The sequence below is a fragment of the Lacerta agilis genome, chromosome 1 (genome assembly GCF_009819535.1).
Source record: "Lacerta agilis isolate rLacAgi1 chromosome 1, rLacAgi1.pri, whole genome shotgun sequence".
Classification (NCBI taxonomy): Eukaryota; Metazoa; Chordata; class Lepidosauria; order Squamata; family Lacertidae; genus Lacerta; species Lacerta agilis.
The window spans coordinates 5,864,335-5,890,768 of NC_046312.1; the positions used below are offsets into that span (position 1 = coordinate 5,864,335).

The 26,434-nt window shown below is 47.1% G+C and overlaps 1 protein-coding gene across 1 annotated transcript in view; it reads left to right on the forward strand.

Moving 5' to 3' along the window:
- SLC35F4 (solute carrier family 35 member F4) overlaps positions 1-26,434 on the forward strand; it is a 117,015-nt gene that overhangs the window by 76,720 nt on the left and 13,861 nt on the right. The window contains exons 2-3 of the mRNA XM_033167992.1: positions 21,465-21,653; positions 25,120-25,417. Of these exons, the coding sequence (XP_033023883.1) occupies positions 21,465-21,653; positions 25,120-25,417 (487 nt within the window). The remainder of the gene's footprint in view (positions 1-21,464; positions 21,654-25,119; positions 25,418-26,434) is intronic.

Consider the following 26,434-nt stretch of genomic DNA (forward strand, 5'->3'; position numbering starts at 1 on the left):
TCCCAATTAACCTCCCGTTCATCCCACGCTTCTCAAAATTATGGAGATCAGGAAGATCCTGAATCCAAGACGTATTAACTGTTTATGTTTGTGTGTCTCGAGGAAGCCTTCATTTCTCAAACGGATCGCCCCTGTGCTGGAGCCTTATTTGCCCCTACGGGTTCCTACAGTTGCGCCCGGTGAGAAAACATGGAAGCAGAAAAGACACCTGAGGCTGCTGGCTTCAGAGAGAGAAAGATTTATTTCTGCATGCAGAGGCACTTGCGGTGTTCAGACACCAAATCAAGTACAAAACTAGTCAATTTTCAGACAGTTCTTATAGACAGTTCCCTGGCTCATCTTCCCACCCCAGGAATCTTGTCCTTGTCCATCCTTGCCCATATAAGGAACATTTCCTGTTGTACATTTCCTGTTGTACATATAAGGCAAAAGGACATTTAGCTCTGAGTTGGTTCATGCGCACTCCAGCAAGGCCATCCTATCTCTGACCTAGACAGTCAGTTCCTTTCTGTGCAAGGTCGACTTTCTACTGTTATGTCCAGACACTTAGTCATAGCTTGCCAGATAGAAGTGCAATGCAGATCAAAGTTCACAGCTTTACAGAGAGGTTTCATAAAGAAAAGCTTAAAGAGTTATTTTATACTTCTGGACTAACAATACATTCCGGTAAATATATACAGGTTAGCTAATTAGCCCCTTCAGTGCCACCCGATTAAAATTCACAGGGCATCCTGTATCGGTTTCAAGCTTACCTCTCTCAAAGGGTGCTTCTGGGGCTGCTGGCATCCTTGCAAGGTTTCTGTGTGAGCTTCTTGGCTTTTCAAATGAGTGTGTATCAAGAAGTCTGAAGTTCGGGGCAGGAGCAAAGTCACGTATGACGGAGGCGCAAACTCAGCTCTCCCTCTCAAGGCGGACAACGCAATTGGTGAGAGTGTGGTGCTGATAACACCGATTTTGCAGGTTTGATCCTCTTATGGGGCACTTGCACATTCCAGCATTGCAGGATTGCAGGGGGTTGGTCTAAATGATCCCTGGGGGTCCCTTCCAACTCTAAAAAAAATACTGTGATTCTAAATTCCAATTCTGTCACCTGTTCGACACACATGTTTGCCAACAAGTACCTGTTGCATTTGCATTTTACAACAGTACATTACTACAGTATAAAAAGATTGACACCCCTCCAAATGTTATACGCAAAGCAGGCTTCTGTTGTTTCATAGCTGGGCCTTCTGCACCAGATCTTTGAATCATAGAATCATAGAGTTGGAAGAGACCACAAGGGCCATCCAGTCCAAGCCCCTGCCAAGCAGGAAACACCATCAAAGCATTCCTGACAGATGGCTGTCAAGCCTCCGCTTAAAGACCTCCAAAGAAGGAGACTCCACCACACTCCTTGGCAGCAAATTCTACTGTCCAACAGCTCTCACTGTCAGGAAGTTCTTCCTAATGTTTAGGTGGAATCTTCTTTCTTGTAGTTTGAATCCATTGCCCCGTGTCCGCTTCTCTGGAGCAGCAGAAAACAACCTTTCATCCTCCTCTAGATGACATCCTTTGATATATTTGAACATGGCTATCATATCACCCCTTAACCTTCTCTTCTCCAGGCTAAACATACCCAGCTCCCTAAGCCGTTCCTCATAAGGCATCGTTTCCAGGCCTCTGACCATTTTGGTTGCCCTCCTCTGGACACGTTCCAGCTTGTCAGTATCCTTCTTGAACTGTGGTGCCCAGAACTGGACACAGTATTCCAGGTGAGGTCTGACCAGAGCGGAATACAGTGGTACTATTACTTCCCTTGATCTAGATGCTATACTCCTATTGATGCAGCCCAGAATTGCATTGGCCTTTTTAGCTGCTGCATCACACTGCTGACTCGTGTCAAGTTTGTGGTCTACCAAGACTCCTAGATCCTGTTCACATGTACTGCTCTCAAGCCAGGTGTCATCCATCCTGTATTTGTGCCTTTCATTTTTTTTTTACTCCATCAGGATCCTGGGGTGTGGTCTAAACAAGCTTTCCCCCCAATCTGGTGCCCTCCAAATGGTTTGAACTAAAACTCCCATCATCCTTGCCCACGGGTCACAATCTGGAGAGATGGATGAAGAATGCAGTGCGACTCAAAAGTTTGCACACTGAATTGCTTGTAGGCAGCCCCCAAGGTGTAATACTTCCCATTTTCTTCCTCTCTCTTTCGCTTTCTCAGCTTTTTGTCGGGCACAAAAGGGAAAGCACATATTTATCTAATTAAGTGTGGAGTGTCTAAAACGTAAAATGAGATATAAGGCCGGGGTGCTCACCACGCCGGCACTCTGATGAGTGTCTTCTTCACTGCGATAAAGACAAAGCACATCGTAAGTCCAGAATTAGAAGATGTGAGCGGCTTTCTCCCCCTTCGCCCCAGATTTGTTCGTATATAATTATTTGACATCCAATTACAACCAAATTATTCTTGCTGCAACTCATAAAATAAATAGAAATCTATTACTGCGCCCAGCAATGTCGTGCAGCACGCTTGAAATTAATAATACAGATTTCTTTCTCTATTGATGCCGCAGACAGTCTCTGCCCACCCGCCCGCCCCCAAGGGTAGTTTATTCTCACCATGTTCCGTTGTCAGTGAACAGCTAAATTACTATGTTGAAAGATTAAGGAGTCCATCATCCCTCTTTAGACAGGATCATCCTTTCAGACAGCCCTCTGCTGAGAACGAAAGTCTTGCAAGATGCCTATTGGGTGCTCTGATGTCTCATTTTGCATCCTTGGGGGCTGTTCTAGCCTAGCAAAGCTTGCTCGGGGGGCTAAAACCAACTAACTCCTTCCTGGGGTGTTCAAAGTCATAGTAGGAAGTTGCGTTATACAGCTGCACCTTGGTTCTCAAACGCCTTGGTACTCAAACAACTTGGAACCCAAACACTGCAAACCTGGAAGTGTGTGTTCTGGTTTGTGAACTTTTTTTCAGAAGCCAAACGTGTTCCGTTCTGAGTGTTACGCTTCGAATTTGAGTGCCACACTTCTGCTTTGAGTGTTACGCTGAGGTCTGTGTGTTTTTGCTATTTATTTTGCGGGTTTTTGTGGTTCTTTTTTGTTTTGTTTTCTTGACTGTGTTGAACCTATTAATCTACATCACTCCTATGTCTTGTAATCTGAGCTTGTACCCTCTGTGCTTTCTGTTCTGACACTTTCTGAGCCCTTCTTGACCTTGGGGAGAGCGGAGGAATGCTTTCCAGAGACAGTGAATCTGTTAACCCTCTCTCTCCCAGTGTTTCTTCTCCTAGCTGTTTCCCATTCGGTATTTCCCAGCTTCTGCCTTCTGAACTATGCCCCTCTGCAAACCACTGTTCCAAATCTATACTGTCCTCCTGCTCCTGGGAAGATTCAAGAGCAGAGGGAGGGGGTGGCTCCCACCATTCCTCCTCAATGCAGCCTTGCTCAGCACGGTCCCTGACACTGAGCACAAGAACAACTCTCCCTACTTGTGATTGTCAACCACTGGAAAACTAATAAATTTGTCTTCGTCTGGCAGTAAGGCAGGGATGGGAGATTGTGAGCTTCCAGGTGTTGCTGGACTACAAGTCTCAACTTGCCTGACCATTGGCCTCTCTTGCCAGGGTTGATGGGAGTTGTAGTCCAAGAACATCTATCGGGCAAGGTTCAAGGTGTTAATATTAATATATAAAGCCCTTAACAAACTTGGGACCAGTTTACCTACGAGATCGCCTTGCCCCCACTTGACTGCCCCAGTTGGCGGAATTGGAACTCTTACAGGTCTCCTGTAATATCCGCATTCGGAAGAGATCAATCTTTCAGTGTGGAAGCAGCTACACTTTGGAACTCCCTGACGATTGACATCAGGCAGGCTCCTTCGCTGTACTATTTTTGGCGCCTGCTAAGAGCATTTCTGTTTAGACAAGCCTATGCAAGTGCTTACAAAGCGGAGGTCAGTCTGTTTCAGTATTTTTAAGTTTTAAAGTAGGGCTGTGATTCCCCTCCCCCCCCCTCGATTTTACACTTTTACCTTTAGCAAGCCGCTTTGAGGTTTTCTTGTGTTTTTTACAGTCAGGAGGTTTGTAAATTGCATGAAACAAACAAACAAACAAACAAACAAAGGAAGTAAATAATAGAGGACCACAAGTTTCAAGGTGGAGCTTGAAGTCAGGTACCCACAGGTTGTGGAAACCCATGTTTGAAGTTGGTACGGGATTTCTGACAAGTGATGAGGAATTCTTTCAAATTCTGGGCCTCTTCAGGAGTGTGTGAGGAGTAAAAGTAGGATTTGTTGTTGTTTAGTCGTTTAGTCGTGTCCAACTCTTCGTGACCCCATGAACCAGAGCACGCAAGGCACTCCTGTCTTCCGCTGCCTCCCGCAGTTTGGTCAAACTCATGTTCGTAGCTTCGAGAACACTGTCCAACCATCTCATCCTCTGTCGTCCCCTTCTCCTTGTGCCCTCCATCTTTCCCAACATCAGGGTCTTTTCCAGGGAGTCTTCTCTTCTCATGAGGTGGCCAAAGTGTTGGAGCCTCAGCTTCAGGATCTGTCCTTCCAGTGAGCACTCAGGGCTGATTTCCTTCAGAATGGATAGGTTTGATCTTCTTGCAGTCCACAGGACTCTCATGAATCTCCTCCAGCGCCATAATTCAAAAGCATCCATTCTTTGGCGATCAGCCTTCATTCTTTGGCGATCGCCTTGTCGTGGCGAAGGGGCTTGAATAATTCAGAGAAGCTATGAGCTATGGACAGGTCATAGTGGAGAGTTTGGACCAAACGTGATCCACCTGGAGCAGGAACTGGCAAGCCACTCCAGTATCCCTGCCAAGAAAACTCCATGGACAAAAGTGGGGTTAGGGGAGCAGCATTCTCCAACCAGGGAGATTTCTGGGGCAGGGAGGTGAAATTTGGGCAAAGCTCAACGCTGCCACCCAGAGCTTCTCTAGAAGACTTCTTTGTTTCTGGTTCCTGTACATAGCTACGACATCCCCACTGCCTTGCCCTCTCTCCCCATAAGCAGCAGAGCCCAAGAAGCTAGTGGGGCGGCTCCGTCCGATTGTGAGAGCCCCTTCTCCCCCACATTATTTTTTGGTTGGCCCTAGTCTGTCTCGAGAAACAATGGAATACGCCTCTGGGGGGGCGGAGTCATACCGCTGGTACCTCGTTTAAGAAGTTGTCATTCAGGGTAATTACCCTGCTTAAACAGTGGTAAATCTGGAGCAGGCTTGCCCCATCGGTTGACAGTTTATGACGGCAGGATTTTTTTTTTTCACGAGAGTGGAGAAGATTTCTCCAAAACAGCAGGCTAGAAAATGTATCAAACGTTTCTCAGATCGGGGGGGGGGGGAAGTGTCAGAATATGAGTTTGACATTTGGAGCTTGGTTATTTTCGCATTTTTATTTTTAAAGTTTGCATTCTTGGAGGGATACTTACAAAGAAAATGACTTTGTAAGATTTACTAGTTAAGGTTGACTCCTGAACCTTTTCTTCTCCTGAATAGCTAACCCTACACAAATCCAGAGTGGAGTCCCTAAGGCAGTTGGAATTATTATAATTACAATATTTATTTATTTAAATTTCTATACTGCCCTGCATCTGAGGATCACAGGGTGCGGTTTACAATATTAAAAACACAAAAAATACTTACCATAGTAACAAACAATACCCCCCCACACACAGCTTAAAAGGCCATAAGTTGTTTAATTAGATAAATGCTTGGTAGAAGAGCAATGTTTGCTCTAAAAGGGGGGGGGGGACTTACAATGAACCAACCTGTTTAAAATCAAACCTGACAGTGCTGTCAGTTTAATGCGTGCTCAGTCATCACCGGCACACTCTTAGTTTTGCGAAGATTGCTGTTGTTACTGCTTTTAAGTGTTTACCTGGATCGGGAAGGAAATTTAAAACCACACGCCGCCTCCCCCCCCCCCCCGAGTGGGACTTGAAGTGCGGAGCCCCAAGTTCCCTTTGTATCTCTTCTTCCCGCCCAACTTTGCATTGTTTCCTTGTTTGCTTCCATAAATCGCATTAATATTCCAGCCCTGTGAAATGAGCTGATAATGGCCCTGTCACTTGTCATCTGTTGCCTTAAAAGCACGGAAGATATGACAGCGGATGGTGAGAGTTTCTCATCCTGCTGTCTGTCTGGCCGGCCTCCCGGCGAGCCTTTGCAAAGGTTATTTGGTGAAAAGCCAACTTGAACCGGGAAAGCTAAGGATGCCGCCGTCTAGGATCGCCGCAGATCTCCAACACTAGAGGCGAGTGGCTCGGGCGCCTTGGTTTGGCGTTTGGCGAATGAGAGACGGCGGTGGTGTAGTGGTCGGAGTGTCGGGCTAGGACCTGGGAGAGACCTGGGTTCGAATCCCCACTTGGCCATGAAGCTCACTGGGTGACCTTGGGTCTGCCCTTGCCTCTCAGGCTAACCTACCTCGCAGGGTTGTTGAGGGGATTAAAGGAAGAGAGGAAGAAACATGCACGCTCCTTGTGGGATGGCGGGATACCAATGCAACAAGCAAACAAACAAACAAATCAAGTGAACACTTGGAATTGTGCACTCTGCCTGGTAGCTGATGGGTCTCAAACCTTCAGTGAGTTAGGGACTTGACCAGGCACCCCCAAACTCGGCCCTCCAGATGTTTTGGGACTACAATTCCCATCATCCCAGACCACTGGTCCTGTTAGCTAGGAATGATGGGAGTTGTGGTCCCAAAACATCTAGAGGGCCGAGTTTGGGGGTGCCTGCGCTTGACTATCCCCTGGATACAAAGACAGGCTCCGGCGGATTGCTGGATGTAACCAATTGTGAGGGGCAGTTGAGGTTTGTCAACCTGGGAAAGTGGCCCATCTAGGAGAAGGAAAATTCTGGTGCTTAAACCTCCGGTCTCTTTCGGCTATACTCATTCATGAGAAAGGCTTTGGGAGTAAAACCCGAGGGATAATTGACACTCGTTGCTGCGCAGGACATCTTCAGGAGAAGAAAAGGCTACGGAGCAAACCCTACACAAATCTGGATGGAAACGCCATTTACCTTCCCGCCACAGTGGTACCTATTTATCTACTTGCACCAGCGTGCTTTCGAGCTGCTAGGTTGGCAGGAGCTGGGACAGAGCAATGGGTGCTCATCCCATTGCGGGGATTTGAACTGCCGACCTTTCAGTTGGCAAGCCCAAGAGGCTCAGTGGTTTAGACTAGAGCGCCACCTGGTTCCCGCGCTCTGGTTTCTTCTTGGGCTTGCCACCATGGCGGGAAGGTAAACTGCGTTTCCATGCACTCTGGTTTCCATCACGGTGTTCTGTTGCTCCAGAAGCGGTTTAGTCCTGCTGAAAGCTGTCTGTGGACAAAAGCTGGCTCCCTCAGTCTGAAAGTGAGATGAGCGCTGCAGCCCCATAGTCATCTTTGACTGGATTTAACCATCCAGGGGTCCTTTTCCTTTACCTTACACAAATCCAGAGTGGAGTCCCTAAGACAGTTGGATGGTGCTTTGTACGCCTCCTTCCGGCAACTCCTGCAACTCAGCTAGTGCCCAATGTCTTGCTCTGCTTTCCAATGTGGTGTAGTGGTTAAGAGCGGTAGACTCGTAATCTGGTGAACCGGGTTCGCTTCCCCGCTCCTCCACATGCAGTTGCTGGGTGATCTTGGGCTAGTCACACTTCTCTGAAGTCTCTCAGCCCCACTCACCTCACAGAGGGTTTGTTGTGGGGGAGGAAGGGAAAGGAATCATAGAATCCTAGATTTGGAAGAGACCACAAGGGCCATCCAGTCCAACCCCCTGCCAAGCAGGAAACACCATCAAAGCATTCCTGACAGATGGCTGTCAAGCCTCCGCTTCAAGACCTCCAAAGAAGGAGACTCCACCACACTCCTTGGTAGCAAGTTCCACTGCCGAACAGCTCTCACTGTCAGGAAGTTCTTCCTAATGTTTAGGTGGAATCTTCTTTCTTGTAGTTTGAATCCATTGCCCCGTGTCCGCTTCTCTGGAGCAGCAGAAAACAACCTTTCACTTTGATACTCCTTCGGGTATGATAAAGCGGGATATCAAATCCAAACTCCTCCTCCTCTTCTTCTCTGGACCACATCAGCGAGGCTGAGAGGTGGGTCTTGTCCGTTGGGCAGCCCAGAACCTCCAGCCACCCTGCCCAGTCCTGTGTCCTGGGGAGGTCACTTCAGTGCTGCTAACGCAGCAAAAACAACCGGGGGGGGGGGCAACAGTTACAAGTTATAAGCTCAATCTGATGGTGTAAGATATGAGGGCTACAGGTTGCCTTCATCGGTGGGAGAGATCTACTGCCTACCGTAAGCCAGTGTTTTTCAACCACTGTTCCGCGGCACACTAGTGTGCCGCGAGATGTTGCCTGGTGTGCCGTGGGAAAAATTTGTTTATTTGATTCCTATTCAAGAGAATTACTTTATATATAGTCAATATAGGCACAGAGTTATTTTTTTTAACATTTTCTAATGGTGGTGTGCCTCGTGATTTTTTTCATGAAACAAGTGTGCCTTTGCCCAAAAAAGGTTGAAAAACACTGCCGTAAGCTATGCTTCATGAATAGCTGCCCCAGCTGCAACAAAACATGTCTCTCCCCTATCGGTCTCTACAGCCAAAGCAGGTGCTGTAAACTCTCCAATGTTTTGACTTCACCCCCAAAGGCACACTCCTCTGTTGTCTCCCAAGACAGACGAATTCTAAGAACCAAACAAGAAGCACTGGAGGAACAGGAACCTGGTCAGATATCAACTCCCTCCATCTCCCTGGTGGCCTTGGGCCAGGTGCTCTCAGCCTAACCTACCTCAGAGAGTTGTCGTGATAATAAATTTGGGTGCTAATGGTGGCTACAAGCCCCGTGAGCATCTTGAAGGAAGCATTTTTTTTTAATGCAATCATTGGAAACATTTGCCAACTTTAATTTCCTTTCTCCCCCCACAACCTAAAACGGGAGTCTGTAACGCTTCTTGATCTTGCCGTTTAAAGTGTATTGGATTTAGTTTTCTGCTGCTAAAGATGCTTTAGGCTCCGGTGATTCTGCGATGAGCTCTGCAGCCGTGTGTTTTTCTGCTGCCTCCTCCGAAACACGGCTTTTGTCTGCCGTGTTGATTTCCAGGACTTCCCCCTCGCTCTGTGATATTTAACTAAGCAGCCAAGAGCACCGGTTCCCCTGTCTAATATTAGACCTCGCCGACTGAGAAGTGCTTTCTATTCTGGTGAGATGCAGCCGACCTAACCTCATGCATTTTCATGGCACGAACGAAGGGCTAAGCGAAATAGCACCGCATCTTTCCTTTCGCTGTGCCATCGCCGAAAGATAATATGCCTCCTTTGTGGGCTTTCAGGGGGGGCTCGTTTCATTGCAGACGGGGTGCCTTGATTCAGAACGGGCTTGCTGTGTCTTAGAGGTGCAAAAGAGGGAAAAAAATTTTTTGGGGGGGTTGGGGATCAAATATTAAGAGGGGTACTGAATCCTGAGATCGCTGGCCATGCCCAAGAACTGGGCAAAGTGCTGGCTCTGAGGTCAAGCCCTGTCTGAATGTGTTGCAAATGGTTTCTCCGGGAAACAGCAGATCTGTCGGCAGCGTCTTCCGAACAGCATATCCAGAGACGGCAGAGAGGTACCTTGTGGCACCGGGCAGGGAGGGGGGCAGCCCTCTCCCCCCAAAAAATGCGCGGGCAAAAGGCGGAGAAGAGGACGTAACGTCTCAGTGGAGGGCGATTTCCCCAGAATGAAGAAACATACTGCGAGAGTGGCACCTTTGCAGCTGTTCAGTATTTCCACATTAAACTCAGCCAGATCGGACGGTAAATGCCATTTTATTTCCTCCTACGTACCTTCAACCTGTTCTGTCTCCCCCCCTCCGCCAAGAAAACAGTAATTTTTCATTTAGATTTATTTGTGTGTGTGTGTGTGTGTGTGTGTGTGTGAGACGGAAAGGCCGTTTGTAAAAGGGGTTGGAATGTTGATAGAATACTTTTATTTCTTAGTTTTGGTTCTGCGGTCCCCAAAATGCCTAGCTTTTTCACAGTATCGAGATCCATTTCTGGCAATAAGGGGGGGGGGCAAAAAAGAGGGGGGAGTTGTTAATCTTTCATTTTTAGTTTGTGAAGTCCTCACAAACCAGCTCTCTCAGATTCCCTCTGTCTCCCAATACTATTTCAGTGGGGGAATCTTTCATTTCTCTCTCTGTCTCTGTGTTTTATTATGTTGCAGCAGGCTGTGAAGATTGTCTGCTTATCCCGAGTTTCAAATAGTAGAACGTGGGTTGGGAGGGTGTGAGAGAAAAGGACAAGAATCGGTTTTCTCAAATGGCATCTCCATGAATAGCTTTCATCGAGGAATGTGAAGAGAATGCACTTGGAACACCTGTCCACAGGTGTGCCCTGTTGATGGAAGAGATGGAGGCGGAATCCACAGAACTTCCAAAGTGGGCTCACCTGATCTGGGTGGATCAGGACTCTCAATGGCTACTAGTCAGGGTGGCTGTGCTCTGCAAATACAGTTGGGGGCAGCAATGCTTCAATGCTTGCTGGGAACCATAGGAGGGAAGAAGGCTCCTGTGTTAATGTCCTTCCTACAGGCATCAGGCTTGACCACTGTAAGAACAAGATGCTGGACTTGATGGGCCATTGGGTTCTTGTGACCCAGACTGGGATCATGAATTGGCTTTAGTCCACTGTGGAATCCTCAGCCCTGAGGTGGTCCAAGGACTCCAGCCATACCTCCATCCATTTTGTGTGTGTGTGTGTGTGTGTGTGTGTGTGTGTGTTGTGTTTTCCCTTTGCAAAGCTCCAGAAGAGTTCATCCAACTGCCCACGGTCTGAAGGACCTAATGTGTGGGTCTTCATCCGACCGCGCACTTTGTATAGAATACAGCGAGTCCCCCCATGGGAACTCAGATACGTGAGCTAATCGTCATATGGCACCTTAAGGGTTCGCGGGTGGCGCTGTGGTCTAAACCACTGAGCCTCTTGGGCCTGCCGATCGGAAGGTCGGCGGTTCAAATCCCCGCGACGGAGTGAGCTCTCGTTGCTCTGTCCCAGCTCCTGCCAACCTAGCAGTTCAAAACCATGCCAGTGCAAGTAGATAAATAGGTACCACTGCGGCGGGAAGGGAAACGGCGTTCCCGTGCGCTCTGGTTTCCGTCGCGGTGTCCTGTTGTGCCAGAAGCGGTTGAGTCATGCTGGCCACATGACCTGGAAAGCTGTCTGTGGACAAACGCCAGCTCCCTCAGCCTGAAAGCAAGATGAGCACCGCAGCCCTATAGTCGTCATTGACGGGACTTAACCGTCCAGGGGTCCTTTACCTTTATCATGTTGTTCAGTCGTTCAGTCGTGTCCGACTCTTCGTGACCCCATGGACCAGAGCACGCCAGGCACCTCTATCCTCCACTGCCTCCCACAGTTTGGTCAGACTCATGCTAGTCGCTTCGAGAACCTTTATCATATGGCACCTTAAACCCACATTATGGTCCCCACAATGTGATGTCTAGGCACTTTTTATTTTTATTTTTAACAAGATTATAAAGCTGAAAATGAATTGTGCCTATTGTCAGCACAATGGCAATGTCAGTCGCCATCCTGGCATCCAGAAATCTCTACATGGTTGCAGCTGGACCCTCACCAGGTGCAAAATGTGCCTGGCACCTGGGGAATTTCTAGCACTGGTTCCGTCCTCCTTGGACAAAACTACAGGAAAGCAGCTTGGCTTCCTCCCCTGCAAAAAATGCCTGCTTTGATAAATGGATGAGGGTCTAGTGGAGGAAGGTCTTATCTGTGCCAGCTGGAGGGTTTATTATGGCAAGGAGAAGCTTGATTTGTGATTAATAATAATAACAATAATAATAATTTATTATTTGTACCCCGCCGATCTGGCTGGGTCCCACAGCCACTCTGGACGGCCCCCAACAGATATTAAAATACAATATGGAGAGGTAGTGGCAGCAGTGGTGGGCTGTTCAAAGTGGATCTGGTTCCATGGATGGGTCAAGTAGCATCCTTAGGATCTGGTGTGGCCAGCTGGTTCCAGGATCATAGAATCATAGAGTTGGAAGAGACCCCAAGGGCCATCCAGTCCAACCCCCTGCCAAGCAGGAAACACCATCAAAGCATTCCTGACAGATGGCTGTCAAGCCTCTGCTTAAAGACCTCCAAAGAAGGAGACTCCACCACAATTCCATTGTCGAACAGCTCTCACTGTCAGGAAGTTCTTCCTAATGTTTAGGTGGAATCTTCTTTCTTCTTTCTTGTAGTTTGAATCCATTGCTCCGTGTCCACTTCTCTGGAACAGCAGAAAACAACCTTTCTCCCTCCTCTAGATGACATCCTTTTATATAAAAACAAAATCGAAAATTCTTTCTAGTAGCACCTTAGAGACCAACTGAGTTTGTTCCTGATATGAGCTTTCGTGTGCATGCACACTTCTTCAGATACGAAGAAGTGTGCATGCACACGAAAGCTCATACCAGGAACAAACTCAGTTGGTCTCTAAGGTGCTACTAGAAAGAATTTTCGATTTTGTTTTGACTATGGCAGACCAACACGGCTACCCACCTGTAACTGATCCTATTTATATATTTGAACATAGCTATCATATCACCCCTTAACCTTCTCTTCTCCAGGCTAAACATACCCACCTCCCTAAGCCGTTCCTCATATGGCATCGTTTCCAGGCATCAATTTGCTCGGAAGTCCCAAGGCTGCATGGTGGGTTCCCACAAGCATCACACAAGTCAGGGAATCCATACCAAGATCAGTTCATAAACTGGAGTGGCTTGCCAGTGCAGGTGCCGTCTTGTAGGTAGGCCAGGAGGTTCTGATTTCAAGCCAGGATAAAAACCAGGTTTGCAATCCTGTTTTTGGGGAGGGAAGGTGGCATAAAGTGCAAACCGTTGTTTCCTAGTTTTGGTGGAACGACAAACAATGGTTTGCAAAAACACAGTGAAGCAACTAGCACTCTGACCGTACAAGGGGAGGTGAGTGTGGAAGTCCAAAGTTCCTTCTGAGATCGTTCTTACAGTTCCATATATTGGTTTGGAATTATGTCCAAAATGAGCAATTGAATTATATGTGCACATACATGATATAGACAGAGCCTCTCAGTTAAAAAAATAAATAAATCTGTGTTTTTAATTTGGGTTGGTAGAGAGCTATGACTGTTGTATTTATATAAGTCAAAACAAAATAAATTAAAAAATTCCTTCCAGTAGCACCTTAGAGACGAACTAAGTTAGTTCTTGGTATGACCTTTCGTGTGCATGCACACTTCTTCATATACCAGATGGACTTCCATTTCATGCGGCTCAATGTGGTGCCTTCCATAGTTCCAGTTACAGGTGGGTAGCTGTGTTGGTCTGCCACAGTCAAAACAAAATAAAATAAAAAATTCCTTCCAGTAGCACCTTAGAGACCAACTAAGTTAGTTCTTGGTATGAGCTTTCATGCGCATACACACTAGTGTTTCATTTGAGATTTGTATTTCTTATTTGGTATTTACATCCCTTGAAAATTGCAGCTCACCTGGACCAGGAAGTAGAGTGGGAAGATTCCGGCTGATCGAAGGGAGCAATGGCTGATGGGCCACAGTTCATACCCAACTTAAGAAAAAAGACTATTGCCCATTTCTTACACTACAGAAAACTAGTTTGTCTTGCTTCTCTCCCTCTCCTCACCCTTTATAAGGGGCGATTCATTCTTGACTTGTGCTGACCACAGATGCATTGTAAATCCCACCCCATCAGAAAATGGCATTTTCAGATGGGCTAAAGGGACCATTTGGGATATCATGTTATGGTTGGTCTTAAAACAGGGTGAGCACACATCACGTTTTGAAGTGCCTTCCATGAACTACATGTGCTGGGTTTTTTTCCTCACTGTCCACACAACATCCTCCGTAATCCAAACACAGATCCTGACGCTTTGGGTAAATTAATGCCCTCATTTTCCTTCCCTGTGTAAATCCACATTGTCTCCTGGTGTGGAAGACCAGAAATTCTCCTTTAAAAATAAAATAAGAATTGAATCAAAATCTGGTGCTCTAAGCCGATGACAGGATAGCAGAGCAAAGCCGCATTTTTATATCTACTGGCAGCCTAAAATCGCAGCACAACACCTTCTTGGTTTAAAAATCAAGCTGCTGCTTCTTCCTATTATTTTTTTTAAAAAACCAATATGGTGTTGGGTTGATTCACAAAGCAGGTTTGCTTCATTGATGCGCAACGGCTGTAAAGAAAGAAAACGAATCGCATTTTTGTTTCAAAGCGTGAAGCTTAGAAAAACCGCAGGAGAGGGAGAAGGAGCTCCTGCTGATGGAAATTATCCCTGCTGATGATCATTAAGAGAGTTAATAACACTCATGATTGCAAACACCGTAATGATTGCAAGCGTATTAAATTGCATGGGGCAAGTGGATAAAACACATTCGTCAGTGTGGTGTAGTGGTTAAGAGCGGTAGACTCGTAATCTGGTGAACCGGCTTTACTTCCCCTCTCCTCCACATGCAGCTGCTGGGTGACCTTGGGCTAGTCACACTTCTCTGAAGTCTCTCAGCCCCACTCACCTCACAGAGTGTTTGTTGTGGTGGAAGAAGGGAAAGGAGAATGTTAGCTGCTTTGAGACTCCTTCGGGTAGTGATAAAGTAGGATATCAAATCCAAACTCTTCTTCTTCTTCTTCTTCATCGCTGGATAAGTTAAGCCACGGGTCCCGTTCAGTTCCCAGAACATCCAGGTAGGGCTGGGAAAAGACTCCCTGGCTGAAATCCGGGAGAGCTGCTGCCAGTCAGTGTTGGCAATACTGAGCTGGATGGACTGGGGGGTCTGGCTCAGGAGAAGGCAGCTTCCTATGCACCCATGTTTGCATGGCAGCGAGAAAGTGTGTTATGTACTGAGTTGAATAGGATCCAAAATGCAGCAGTCTGATTGGTCCTAGAACAATAGGATTGAGATTGCAGCAGTCTGATTGGTCCGCAGGAGCCACCTAATCCAGCTCCAGGTGGAAGTGAATCCGCAACCCGATTGGCATACAGGAGTATCCCGGAATTAGCCAATCACGTGGGGCCCATTGTGTAAATAGTGTATATAAAGCAAACGTTTTGGGGGAATAAAGAGCATGAAATCACACTTGACTACGAGTATATTTCACACATTCTTGTTAGTTAGCCTGAGAAGGGGCTAATACCATAGTGCTGAATTGCTGATAGGCAGATACTCAGACCATAGAAGTTCAGTTGGTAGAGAGGGCTCTGTGTGATGTCATTTCCCCTCCTCTCCTGGAGAGGAAGGAGCATAGAGTACTTCCTGTTACTATCTCTCTTCCTTTGACCAGCATTGGATACAGACATGCCTCTGTATGCCCCAGCTTCAGGCACATGCCTGAGGCTGGTTATACTGTAAATACAAGTGTTCTGCTTGAATAGTTTATACTGCTGCCATTGCTAATCATTGTGAGATTATAAATAAAATTATAATTTTAAATTTACGTCCCATGTTGTGGTAAGAAAGAGGAGCCAGCTTACTTCATAGTTGGACTTGCTCAAATATCTCAAGGGCTGCCGCGTGGAAGATGGAACAAACTTGTTTTTTCCTGCTCCTGAGACTAGGACCCAAACCAATGGATTCAAGTTTAAAGAAAATAAATTCCAGCTAAATATCAGGTAGAATTTCTGAGGGTTTGACAGTAGAGCAAACTTTCTTGGAAGGATGTGGACTCCTTCCTTGGAAGTTTTGAAGTAGATGTTGGATGGCCATCTGCCATGGATGCTTTAGCTGAGATTCCTGCATTGCATGGGGTGGGGCTAGATGACTCTGGGGGTCCCTTCCAACTCTACAGTTCTAAGATTCAATGATCCTATGTCGTTGACAATGGAGGTGTGTGCACCTTTGGGGATGAAGTCAAACTCAAACTGTTGCAGAGTTACAGCGCCTGCTGTGGCTGTAGAGACCAATACAGGAGAGACATGTTTTGTTGCAGCTGGGGCAGGTGAAGGTGTCCGGTTGTGCTGCTGCAGATGCACCACGGCGTTTCTTCTCTCTGTGCTCCTCCTCTGGTTGCTGCTTATTCTAACCTCACAACGCAGTGTTGATGGAAACTCTGCAAACCTGTAAGGTGAATGGCCTGGGCAGGGACGGTCCAGCACTCCGTTGGAGAGCACACGCTTTGCTTGCAGAAGGTCCAATCTGTGGCATCTCCAGAACCAGCAGCAGTGTTCAAGGAAAGATCTCTGTTAGAGTAGAAAGTGCTGGGGTTGGCAGACAAAACAGCTTCCAATTTCCCAGCTACCAGACCGAGACATTCTCATAATGAGCGTGCTGGATCAGGCCGATGACCCATCTAAGTCCAGCATCCTCTTCTCACAGTGGCTGTGGGAATGTTTAGGAGTGTGGATGAGTATATATTATTTTATATATATCATCCCAGCTTGTGTGAGCAAGCTCCAAACTTAGCAGAGTCGCATTCCCTTTTAAAACACAGCAGAAAACGGTTGCATAGGCTTGCTAAAGCCTCTATAAGAAATATATATTCCTGGTATATTCCCCTTGTTCCCTCTTAAAAGCAAAGACACAATACAGTACTGATTATAAGATATAAATGAGTTTACTTACAGTCATCCATGAGTTACAGTACAGGCTCAAAGAGGCAGATAAGCTTAGATAAATCTATTTACATGTGGTGAAGCTGCTTCCATAGGGGAACAGGCTTCACCTCTGCTTCTCTCAGCTGCAAGCTGAGAGAGAGCATCCTGCTTGTTCAAATGACGAGGCAAAAAGGAGAGTCTTCTTTGGGATCTGGTTCCCAGGTAAGACCACACCTACTTCTGGTTCCTGTAACTCAGTCCAGGTAAACAGGAAGTTAAGCCTGGAGGACTGAGTTACCTTCATGTCCTCTCTAGCAGTGTTGGGTTTGGCTGCTCTGTGTTTACATCCCACAGTGGCCAACCAGATGGCCATGGGAAACACACAAGCAGGACATAAAGGCAACAGCTTTCTGCCCACCTGCGATGCCCAGAAACTGGGTTTCAGAGGCATTTGCAGTATCTCTGCTCTCCTCTCCCTTGGCTGTCCCCTCGTTTGTCTATACAAACAGCCAAGCGACTTCAGGAACCCCTGGACCAGGCTGTACTTCTGAAATAAATAAATGAAGCCCTCGGAACATTTACCAGAATGCATCAGTTCACCTTGAGGGTCAAAGCACATCCTTGCAAGCACACTTAGCTGTGGCAGCCTGAAAGCAGACGGTTCGGAGCTTCGCAGCTGCTGTAGGATGAAATATTGATAAGCCGTTGCTCCTCAAACATCCGGGAAGAATAGTTTCCCCGATCAAGCAGTGTCACCGAATTAAAGACTGTAAAGAGCTGGTCGGAGCTCCCCATTCTTTGAAATGCATGGTGGGGAGGGCCGCGGTGGCAGGGGATTAAGAAAACAGGTTGGCAAAAACTTCGATGTTGGTTTTATAAATATTGAAGACACCTTTGGTCGTGAAAGGGGGCAAAATGAATAAATCAGCTGCGACTCAGGCAGCCAGGTAGCCTAACCTTTCTGCCAAGTCCTTTGTGGGCTGAATTCTGAGGCTGCCAGTTCCACCGCCGCTGCAATTCTCAAGGTAAATGCAGGCCGTCTCTTTCAATTATGCAAAGAGCCTCCGCAGACCAAGTCTAGATTTGGCCCTTTAGAAAGGGAGGGAGGAAAAGAAAACCCAAAGATCTGATTTAGAGCACTCCTGCCCAATCAGGGTGGAGCTGGATGTTACAGGGATGCAAGGCTGCCGAGTGGCGGCAACAGAACTGATGGTTAATAGTGCTGATAAATGATACCTGATAGTGTAGGGAAAGCTTTGGTAAGCCACCTCCTTGCAGAGATACGAGAAGGTTATGGATTGGATAGAGGAGGCTGCCTGTTGGCACCCTGTATGGTTAACTGTTCCTGTCTTTCACCCTCCCAGGAGAGCATGTGTAGAGTATGTTGATGGCTGGGGGGGGGGGACTGGTGGCACAAAAAAGGTGTTACCTCTATCCTTTGTTGTTGTTGTTGTTGTTGTTGTTGTTCAGTCGTTCAGTCGTGTCCGACTCTTCGTGACCCTATGGACCAGAGCACGCCAGGCACCCCTATCCTCCACTGCCTCCCGCAGTTTGGCCAAACTCATGCCAGTCACTTCAAGAACACTGTCCCACCATCTCATCCTCTGTCGCCCCCTTCTCCTTGTGCCCTCCATCTTTCCCAGCATCAGGGTCTTTTCCAGGGAGTCTTCTCTTCTCATGAGGTGGCCAAAGTACTGGAGCCTCAACTTCAGGATCTGCCCTTCCAGTGAGCACTCAGGGCTGATTTCTTTAAGGATGGATAAATTTGATCTTTTTGCAGTCCATGGGACTCTCCTATCAACCTTAAGGGTTGGTAAATCAAGTGGCAGAGGTGATGAAATTGACTGAGAGGGTTAAGAAAAGCATTAAGGGACGTTTTGTATGAAGTGGTTCGCTTGTGCCAAATTTACGAGGACCAGCTATAATTTAGATTAGGGGCGGGGACACTTTTGCCACTCAAGGGCCACATTCCCTCCTGGATATCCTTTCAGGGGCCACAAGATGGTGGGCGGGGCCAGTGGCAAAAGTGGCCGGAGCAGTGAGTGCAAACAGATTATTGGTTTGTCTTTGTTCTGATTTTTATCGTGTATTTTGTGGTTTTGGTATTGTAATTTTAGGTTGTGAACCGCCTGAGGTCTACGGGTATAGGGTGGTATACAAATTATTATTATTATTATTATTATTATTATTATTATTATTATTATTATTAATATTTTGTACAGAAGTAAGGCCCACTGTGTTCAGTGGGACATTTTCTCTGATGGGTGGAGAGGCCCTAGGAAATCTGAGTTGAACCCTGTGTTTCAGTTCTCTTTCTTTTTTGGAATGCGCCGATTATGAGGTAGGTTCATCTGCCATTGAGAACTGAATCTACTGAGCAGGTTAAAACTTTAGTAGGATTTTAACCACACTTGTGAATTAACGGAAAGTATGGATAATTTGGAAGGATAAAGCTTGGATAGTATTGATATGCAGTTGTAAATATTATTACTAGGACCCATAAAAGGGATGGGGGGAAGTCAGGAGATTCAGAGTAATCTCGATATTTAGATTTTGAATTTGTTGTTGTTGTTGTATGTTTATATTGGTTAAAATCATCAATATCTGTATATCTATATCTATATCGGAATCTGCTGCCATCCCTAGTCACAACACTCTTTGGCTTTTGCTGCAAGAGAGTGACTCATCTATAACTTTGGAAAAGATATATTTTGCTCTCCGCCATATACAGTACCAACCGTTTCTTCTTCTTCTGCAGCTTGTATGCTTTTGTAGCATTACATGCTGCAAATGTTCAATCTGAGTAAGAAAGGGGGCTGGAGTAGTTGGGTTGGTTTCTGAGCTACCATCCTCCCTCTTCTGCTGTAACCTCAAAATGCATCTGCCAAAATGAGAAGAGGCTACTGCCATGGACGATGCTGTCATTCCAGGCTCATGTCCCCACCTAACCTGTCAGATGCATCTAGCAAGGATTCCCTGGACCAGTTTGAGCAAATGGCACCAGCTTCAGCAATGACTCCCAGGAGATGCTTCCCAGCATGGGAAAACGGGAAATGCCACCTGGGTCAAAGTTGCCATCACCGGAAGAGTGTGAGAAGGTGCTTTCTAGCTGAACCACCATGGAATGGTGGCTCCCAGTTCTTGCTTCTCTAGGGCTCATGGTGGAATATGTTTCATGCAAACAATAATTCTGGAGCTGAGACCACATCTTTGGATATTGAAGTCCTCAAGCAAGTCTGGCCAAGGTTGTCCACCATGAGGAAAAGGACTCCTGCAAGTGCAGAGAAGAAGACCTCTCTTCTTTATGATTGCATTGCCTGCCCCTTTACAAACATGGCCATTGGGGGCACCTCCCACGGTGTCACTTGCCTGCCTTGTTGAGAAGGCCGGTGGAAAGGACTCAAGTAAGCTAGCGTGAGGCTCGCTGTCGTCTTTCGTCATCCGCACACGGGCAGAGGCTGTACTGCGCATGCACGATCACATACATACATAATTGCATGCCTTTGTAGAAATGTTCCTCTGATTTGTTTTGGTTCTAGATGATGCAACAACAGTGTTTTCTGGCCCATGAGTTACCATATCGTGGCACTTCAATTGATGGCTGTTTGTTTTCAGGTGGACAGTTTTCTTACACACACAAAAATGATTTGATAGAGGACAATATTAGCCGAGTAGCTGGTGAGCATTGGACTGGTAGGGTGGAAGGCAGAGATGCCAACTGTACCAATGGCAGGGTTGAGGCCACAGCCAATAACAGGCCGGAGCCAACTAATTCTAGTTTTGCTCCCACCTTCCTCCCTGCCGAGTTCTACAAGGGCAACACCAAGGACACATGCGCAGCATACATTTAAAGCATGATGCCCACCATGGCGTCCCCCAAAGAATTCTGGGAGCTGTCGTTTGTTGTGGGTCCCATCCCAGAGTGACAGTTCCCATGCTGGTTTGTTAATAATAATAATAATAATTATTATTATTATTATTATTATTATTATTATTTGTACCCCGCCCATCTGGCTGGATTTCCCCAGCCACTCTGGGCGGCTTCCAACAGAAATCAAATACAAAAATATCACACATTAAAAACTTCCCTAAAAAGGGCTGCCTTCAGGTATTTTCTGAATGTCGGGTAGTTGTTTATTTCCTTGACCTGTGATGGGAGGGCGTTCCACAGGGCGGGCGCCACTACTGAGAAGGCCCTCTGTCTGGTTCCCCGTAGCTTTGCTTCTCGCAGTGAGGGAACCGCCAGAAGGCCCTCGGAGCTGGACCTCAGTGTCCGGGCTGAACGATGGGGGTGGAGACACTCCTTCAGGTATACAGGACCAAGGCCGTTTTGGGCTTTAAAGGTCAGAACCAACACTTTGAATTGTGCTCGGAAATGTACTGGGAGCCAATGTAGATCTCTCAGGACCGGTGTTATGTGGTCCCGGCGGCCCCTCCCAGTCACCAGTCTAGCTGCCGCATTCTGGATTAATTGCAGTTTCCGGGTCACCTTCAAAGGTAGCCCATGTAGAGCGCATTGCAGTAGTCAACCAGCCCTTCTTCCCATTGTCGCTCTGCGAGGGGAATAGAGGCCACATTCCCACAACCCTCATCACCTGCCACAATCTAGGTATCCCAGAATTCTTTGAGGGGAAGCCACGGCTGTTTAAGGTGGTATCACAGTGCTTTAAATATAACGTGTGCATGCGCCCTGAGATGGAGAAGGAGGAGGAGGCTGACAGGCCAGCTCCCTGGGCTGGTTGTAAGTAAGTAAGCAGGCAGATAGGTGGGTTGGGGAGCTGGTTGAGGGTTGGTGGGGTGAAGCCCCATTTGCCCAAACAGGCCAGCCTGCCCCGGCCAAGTCCTGTGCCCCAAGTCCCGCACATTCCCAATTTTGGGGAGCTTGTCCACCAAACTGATGCACACCTCTCTCTCCCCAGGTGCCTCCCGATCCTCTGTCGTCCGATGCAAGCCGGGAGCCAACTGCCCCAACACGCAGAGTGGCCTCCGCAGGCAACATTCCCCCTTGTCTGCCGTTGAAGATTCTGCTGCTCCCATTCTAGAGCTGCAGAGTCGAAGTCCCTCCGGATTTTGCCGGCACGGCAGAGGAGAGAGGCAGAACAGATCAGGTAGGCACCCTGTAGCCTGAGGGCCACGGCTTCCTGTTGTGCCTTGGGTACCAAAATAAATTTTTTGAAAAAGCCTTCCCTGCCCCACCAAGGCATGAATGGTTTTTATTATTGATGATAATGTTAGAGATTTCAGAGTTGCCTACGTGCAGAAATGCAGCTGCCTTATCTCCAAGCAATTAACTAGTTGGCAGAAAGCCCAGATCTGCTCTCTCTCAGACCCTTAGCAACGACCTGTGATTGGTCAGTGGAGTTCCTAAAGACTCAGCTCTGTGTGAGAGCTGTGTGGTTAGTGTGGTTAGTGTGTGGTGCAGGTGTTGATGTAGAGAACGTGGTCAGTATAGAGAGAGAGAGAGACAGAGAGGAAAGATTTTATGTTTTGTTTCTTTTATTTGTAAAGTCTGTAAATAGTAACTTATGGATACTAGATGCTTCAATCATTAAATACTGTATATAGTTATCCAGTGAGTTGCTGAGTTCCTGCATTGTGCTGTCCAGTCAATTACATAACAGCCAGAAGCTTCCAGAAAAGTCTGCGTCTAACTCTGGGGTGTCCAGGAATACGTTATACTCCTGACACTAAATCTTAAGAGATAATAATAATAATAATAATAATAATAATAATAATAATAATAATTGCATTTATATCCCGCCTTTTTCTCCAAGGAGCTCGAGGTGGCCTCCTCATTTAATCCCCCGCAACAACCCTGTGAGGTAGGCTAGGCTGAGAGGAGGCGGTGACAATCTCAAGGTCACCCAGTGGGCTTCATGGCTGAGTGAGGATTCGAACCCTGGCCTCCCAGGTCCTAGTCCGAAACTCTAACCACTAGCTCTCACTGACCCCTACACTGGACCTACGTATTTTGGGAGTGGCACAGCAAGGGAAGGAAGGTTGTGTGAAGAAAGAGGCTCCGCTCTCTGTCCTCCATGCAGGCCCAGTTCAAAGGCAAATTCCAGCCAGGCAAAGACCCTTGTGGAGGGTGCAGAGAGAATCGAAGGATGTGGCTTGGTGCGGCCTGCAAAGAGTCCCAAGGGCAAGAGGCCTGGAGGGCTGCGTTTGAATCCTAGATCTGAGGTCTACTACCACCGAGTTAAGAATCTAACCCAAAAGACGGTGGGGTTGTACCCCAGAGATAGAGCTCATGTTTCGTGTGCAGAGTGTCCCAGGTTTATCCTTACCCCTCTCTTGCGGACATGTTTTTTTCCCTCCCGTGAGTACGAAGGATGGCTGGGCAAAATGAGATGCGCCGTGTCACGTTGCAAGTTTGCAGCGAGCAAGTTGCATTGCAGAGGACTTCTCAAGTAGGACATACGAGCCCCAGGGACAAAGGTGGAGCTAAATCGGATCCTGGGTGCCTCTGAAAGGCAGTTCAGTTCTGCCGCGGAAGAAGTGATGCTTTTTCTTTCATTCATAGGCAAAGAAAAGAGAAAGAATAGAGAAAACCAGAGGAAGGACCAGGGCCGTCTTAAAGGGATCGGCCGCCGTGGCGCGACAATCCCCCGGCGCCCCCGGCGTGCCGCCTCTCCGCCCGCCTCCCCCCCGCGCTAGTCGCCCCTTGGGAGGGGGTGGGCTCGCGGGGGTGAGGGGCGTGGCGCTGGAGCGGCGCAGGGCTTTGCGCGCCCTTCCCAGCGCTCCAGCTGGGGCTCCGGAGGGCGGCCGGCTTGCAACTCGCCCGTGGGGGCGGGGGCGGGTTGGGGAGGGGGCGGCCGGTATGCCGGCAGGCTCGCGGGGGCACCCCTGGGGGGCCCGGCGCCCTGGCGCGCCGCACCACCCAACATCTATGACAAGATGGCCCTGGGAAGCACCCACCTTTTTGGGAGGATATTTGGAGTGGTTACGTGTGTGTGTGTGTGTGTGTGTGTGTGTGTGTGTGTTTGTGTGTGTGTTTTGGGGGTAGCGGGCTTTGATTCCAATTTTTTGTTTTTTGTTTTTGTTTTTTTGAGGTGCCAATTTTTTATCAATTGTTTAGGGCGAGGAGGTTCTGAGTACAGTGGTAGCTTGATTTTGTCTGACAACGTGTCACTGAAGTGCTGTATTTATACTGGACTGTCTCCCCCCCCCCCCAATATTATGCTTTATTAGTTGTTCGACGCAAGATGATATCACCAAGGCAACTATCTGTAAACAAACAATAAACGTTCGTCAAAATGGCCAAAGTAGTTTCTTTCCCAAATAGGTTTTATCTGAAAAAATAGCAAACACAGTACAGTAAATGAAGAGTTCACTTGTAATATATCTGTGGTTCAGTGCTCATTTCTTCTCTTTCAAAAAAAGATTTAATCTTGAACAACTGCAAACGTCGTAATAAAGAGTCCAATTGTGATATCTTCTTTCTTCTTTGGCAATCACTTGTAGCCGAGTAAGAAGAAGAGTTTGGATTTGATCTCCCGCTTTATCACTTCCCGAAGGAGTCTCAAAGCAGCTAACATTCTCTTTTCCCTTCTTCCCCACAACAAACACTCTGTGAGGTGAGTGGGGCTGAGAGACTTCAGAGAAGTGGGACTAGCCCAAGGTCACCCAGCAGCTGCATATGGAGGAGCGGGGAAGCGAACCCGGTTCACCAGATTATGAGTCTACCGCTCTTAACCACTACACCACACTGGCTCTCATAAGATTGTCGTCCATAAACACAGTCTTAACAATGAGTCCGTAAGTGACTGTGGAGGCCAATTTTGGATCCACACGTCCTTCCACAGTGGGGACATTGGTTTCTGGGTGGGAGTTGATCATGGTGTGGATTTGCCAAGCATGCCTTCCTCTTAGCACATTTCTCCCTTGCGTCCTGAGTTCGAGTGTCTTCAAAGCCCATGAGACCTTTGGTAAAGGCTGTTCTCCAACTGGAGCGCTCGCAGGCTAGTGTTTCCCAGTTGTCAGTGTTTATACTACATTTTTTTAGATTTGCCTCGAGACAGTCTTCGAACCTCTTTTGTTGACCACCAGCATTACACTTTCCATTTTTAAGTTTGGAATAGAGTAGTTGCTTTGGAAGACAATAATCAGGCATCTGTACAACATGACCAGCCCAACGAAGTTGATGTTGAAGAATCATTGTGATATACCAGTGGTTCTGTGCTCGGACCTTGTTCTGGTAATCAGATGTTTCGTTGCAAAAGAGCTTAATCATCAATCTTTGTAGTAAATAATATACAAGAGAAGACAGTATGTAAACGACTTAAAGCAGGGGTATATCTGTCCCTATCTGCATGTTTCCATCAGGAGGAGCATAGAAAGAGGACGATGTCCTTCAGTTTGAAGGAGGTTTTACTGCATTTGCTATTGTTCAAGACTAGTGTGAACCAAATTCCCATAATTCTCTGACCTGGTGCTGCTCGCTTTTCAATCTAAAAATGCATCTGATTTCAGTTCCAGCTCTGTGGCCTGGGGTTCCTCCTTTCTCATTGCAGTGCCACAGATATCAGAGGCGGTCTTGATCCCTTTAACAGTCACCGCTGTCTCTTTTTCCAGGGGAAGACGGGACCCAAGGCCACGGGGAAAATGGCAGCCAGGAGAGCCATGTGCAGACCCGGTGCGAGTCCTGTACGTCCACGTTCCTCAAGATTGTCTGGGGATTTCTGATCATCCTCTCCGTCTCCTCCTCCTGGGTCGGAACAACGCAGATTGTGAAAATCACATACAAGAACTTTGATTACCCGTTTTTCATGACTTGGTTTTCCACAAACTGGAACATTATGTTTTTCCCGGTGTATTATTCCGGGCATCTTGCAACGGCGCAGGAAAAGCAATCTCCAATCAAAAAATTCAGGTAGGCCTGTCATTTATTTCATTCCCATCCCACCATTTTCTCCAGGGAGCTCAAGGCGACTGACATGGCTCTCCCCCTCCTCAGTTAATCCCCACAACGACCCTGTGAGGTAGGTTAGGCTCAGTATACCTGAAGGAGCGTCTCCACCCCCATCGCTCAGCCCGGACACTGAGGTCCAGCGCCGAGGGCCTTCTGGCAGTTCCCTCCCTGCAAGAAGTGAGGTCACGGGGAACCAGGCAGAGGGCCTTCTCGGTGGTGGCGCCCGCCCTGTGGAACGCCCTCCCATCAGATGTCAAGGAAATAAATCTGTTTAGGGAAGTTTTTAATGTTTGATGTTTTATTGTGTTTTTAATATTCTGTTGGGAGCAACCCAGCCAGATGGGCGGGGTAAATATTATTATTATTATTATTATTATTATTATTATTATTATTATTATTACAGGTGAAACTCAAAAAATTAGAATATCGTGGAAAAGTCCATTTATGTAAGCAATTGTTTTCATTAGCTACTGGAGTTTAATATATGAGATAGACTCATGACATGCAAAGCGAGATATGTCAAGCCTTTGCTTGTTATAATTGTGATGATTATGGCGTACAGCTGATGAAAACCCCAAAGTTGAAATTGTTAATTTGGGGTTCTCATCAGCTGTACGCCATAATCATCACAATTATAACAAATAAAGGCTTGACATGTCTCGCTTTGCATGTCGTGAGTCTATCTCACATATTAGTTTCACCTTTTAAGTTGAATTACTGAAAGAAATGAACCTTTCCACGATATTCTAATTTTTCGAGTTTCACCTGTATTATTTTTATGAGGCACTGGCTGGCTAGAGGTCACATCCAGTGAGAGTTTCAGGGCTGAGTGGGGATTCGAACCCTGGCCTCCCATGTCCTTATCCCACACTCTAAACCACTACGCCATGCTGGTTCCATTACGATGGCAAGGAGTCTTTCTGGGTAGAATTGACCGAAGGCCCATCTATCAAGCAAACGCAAAGCTGGGAAGATGCT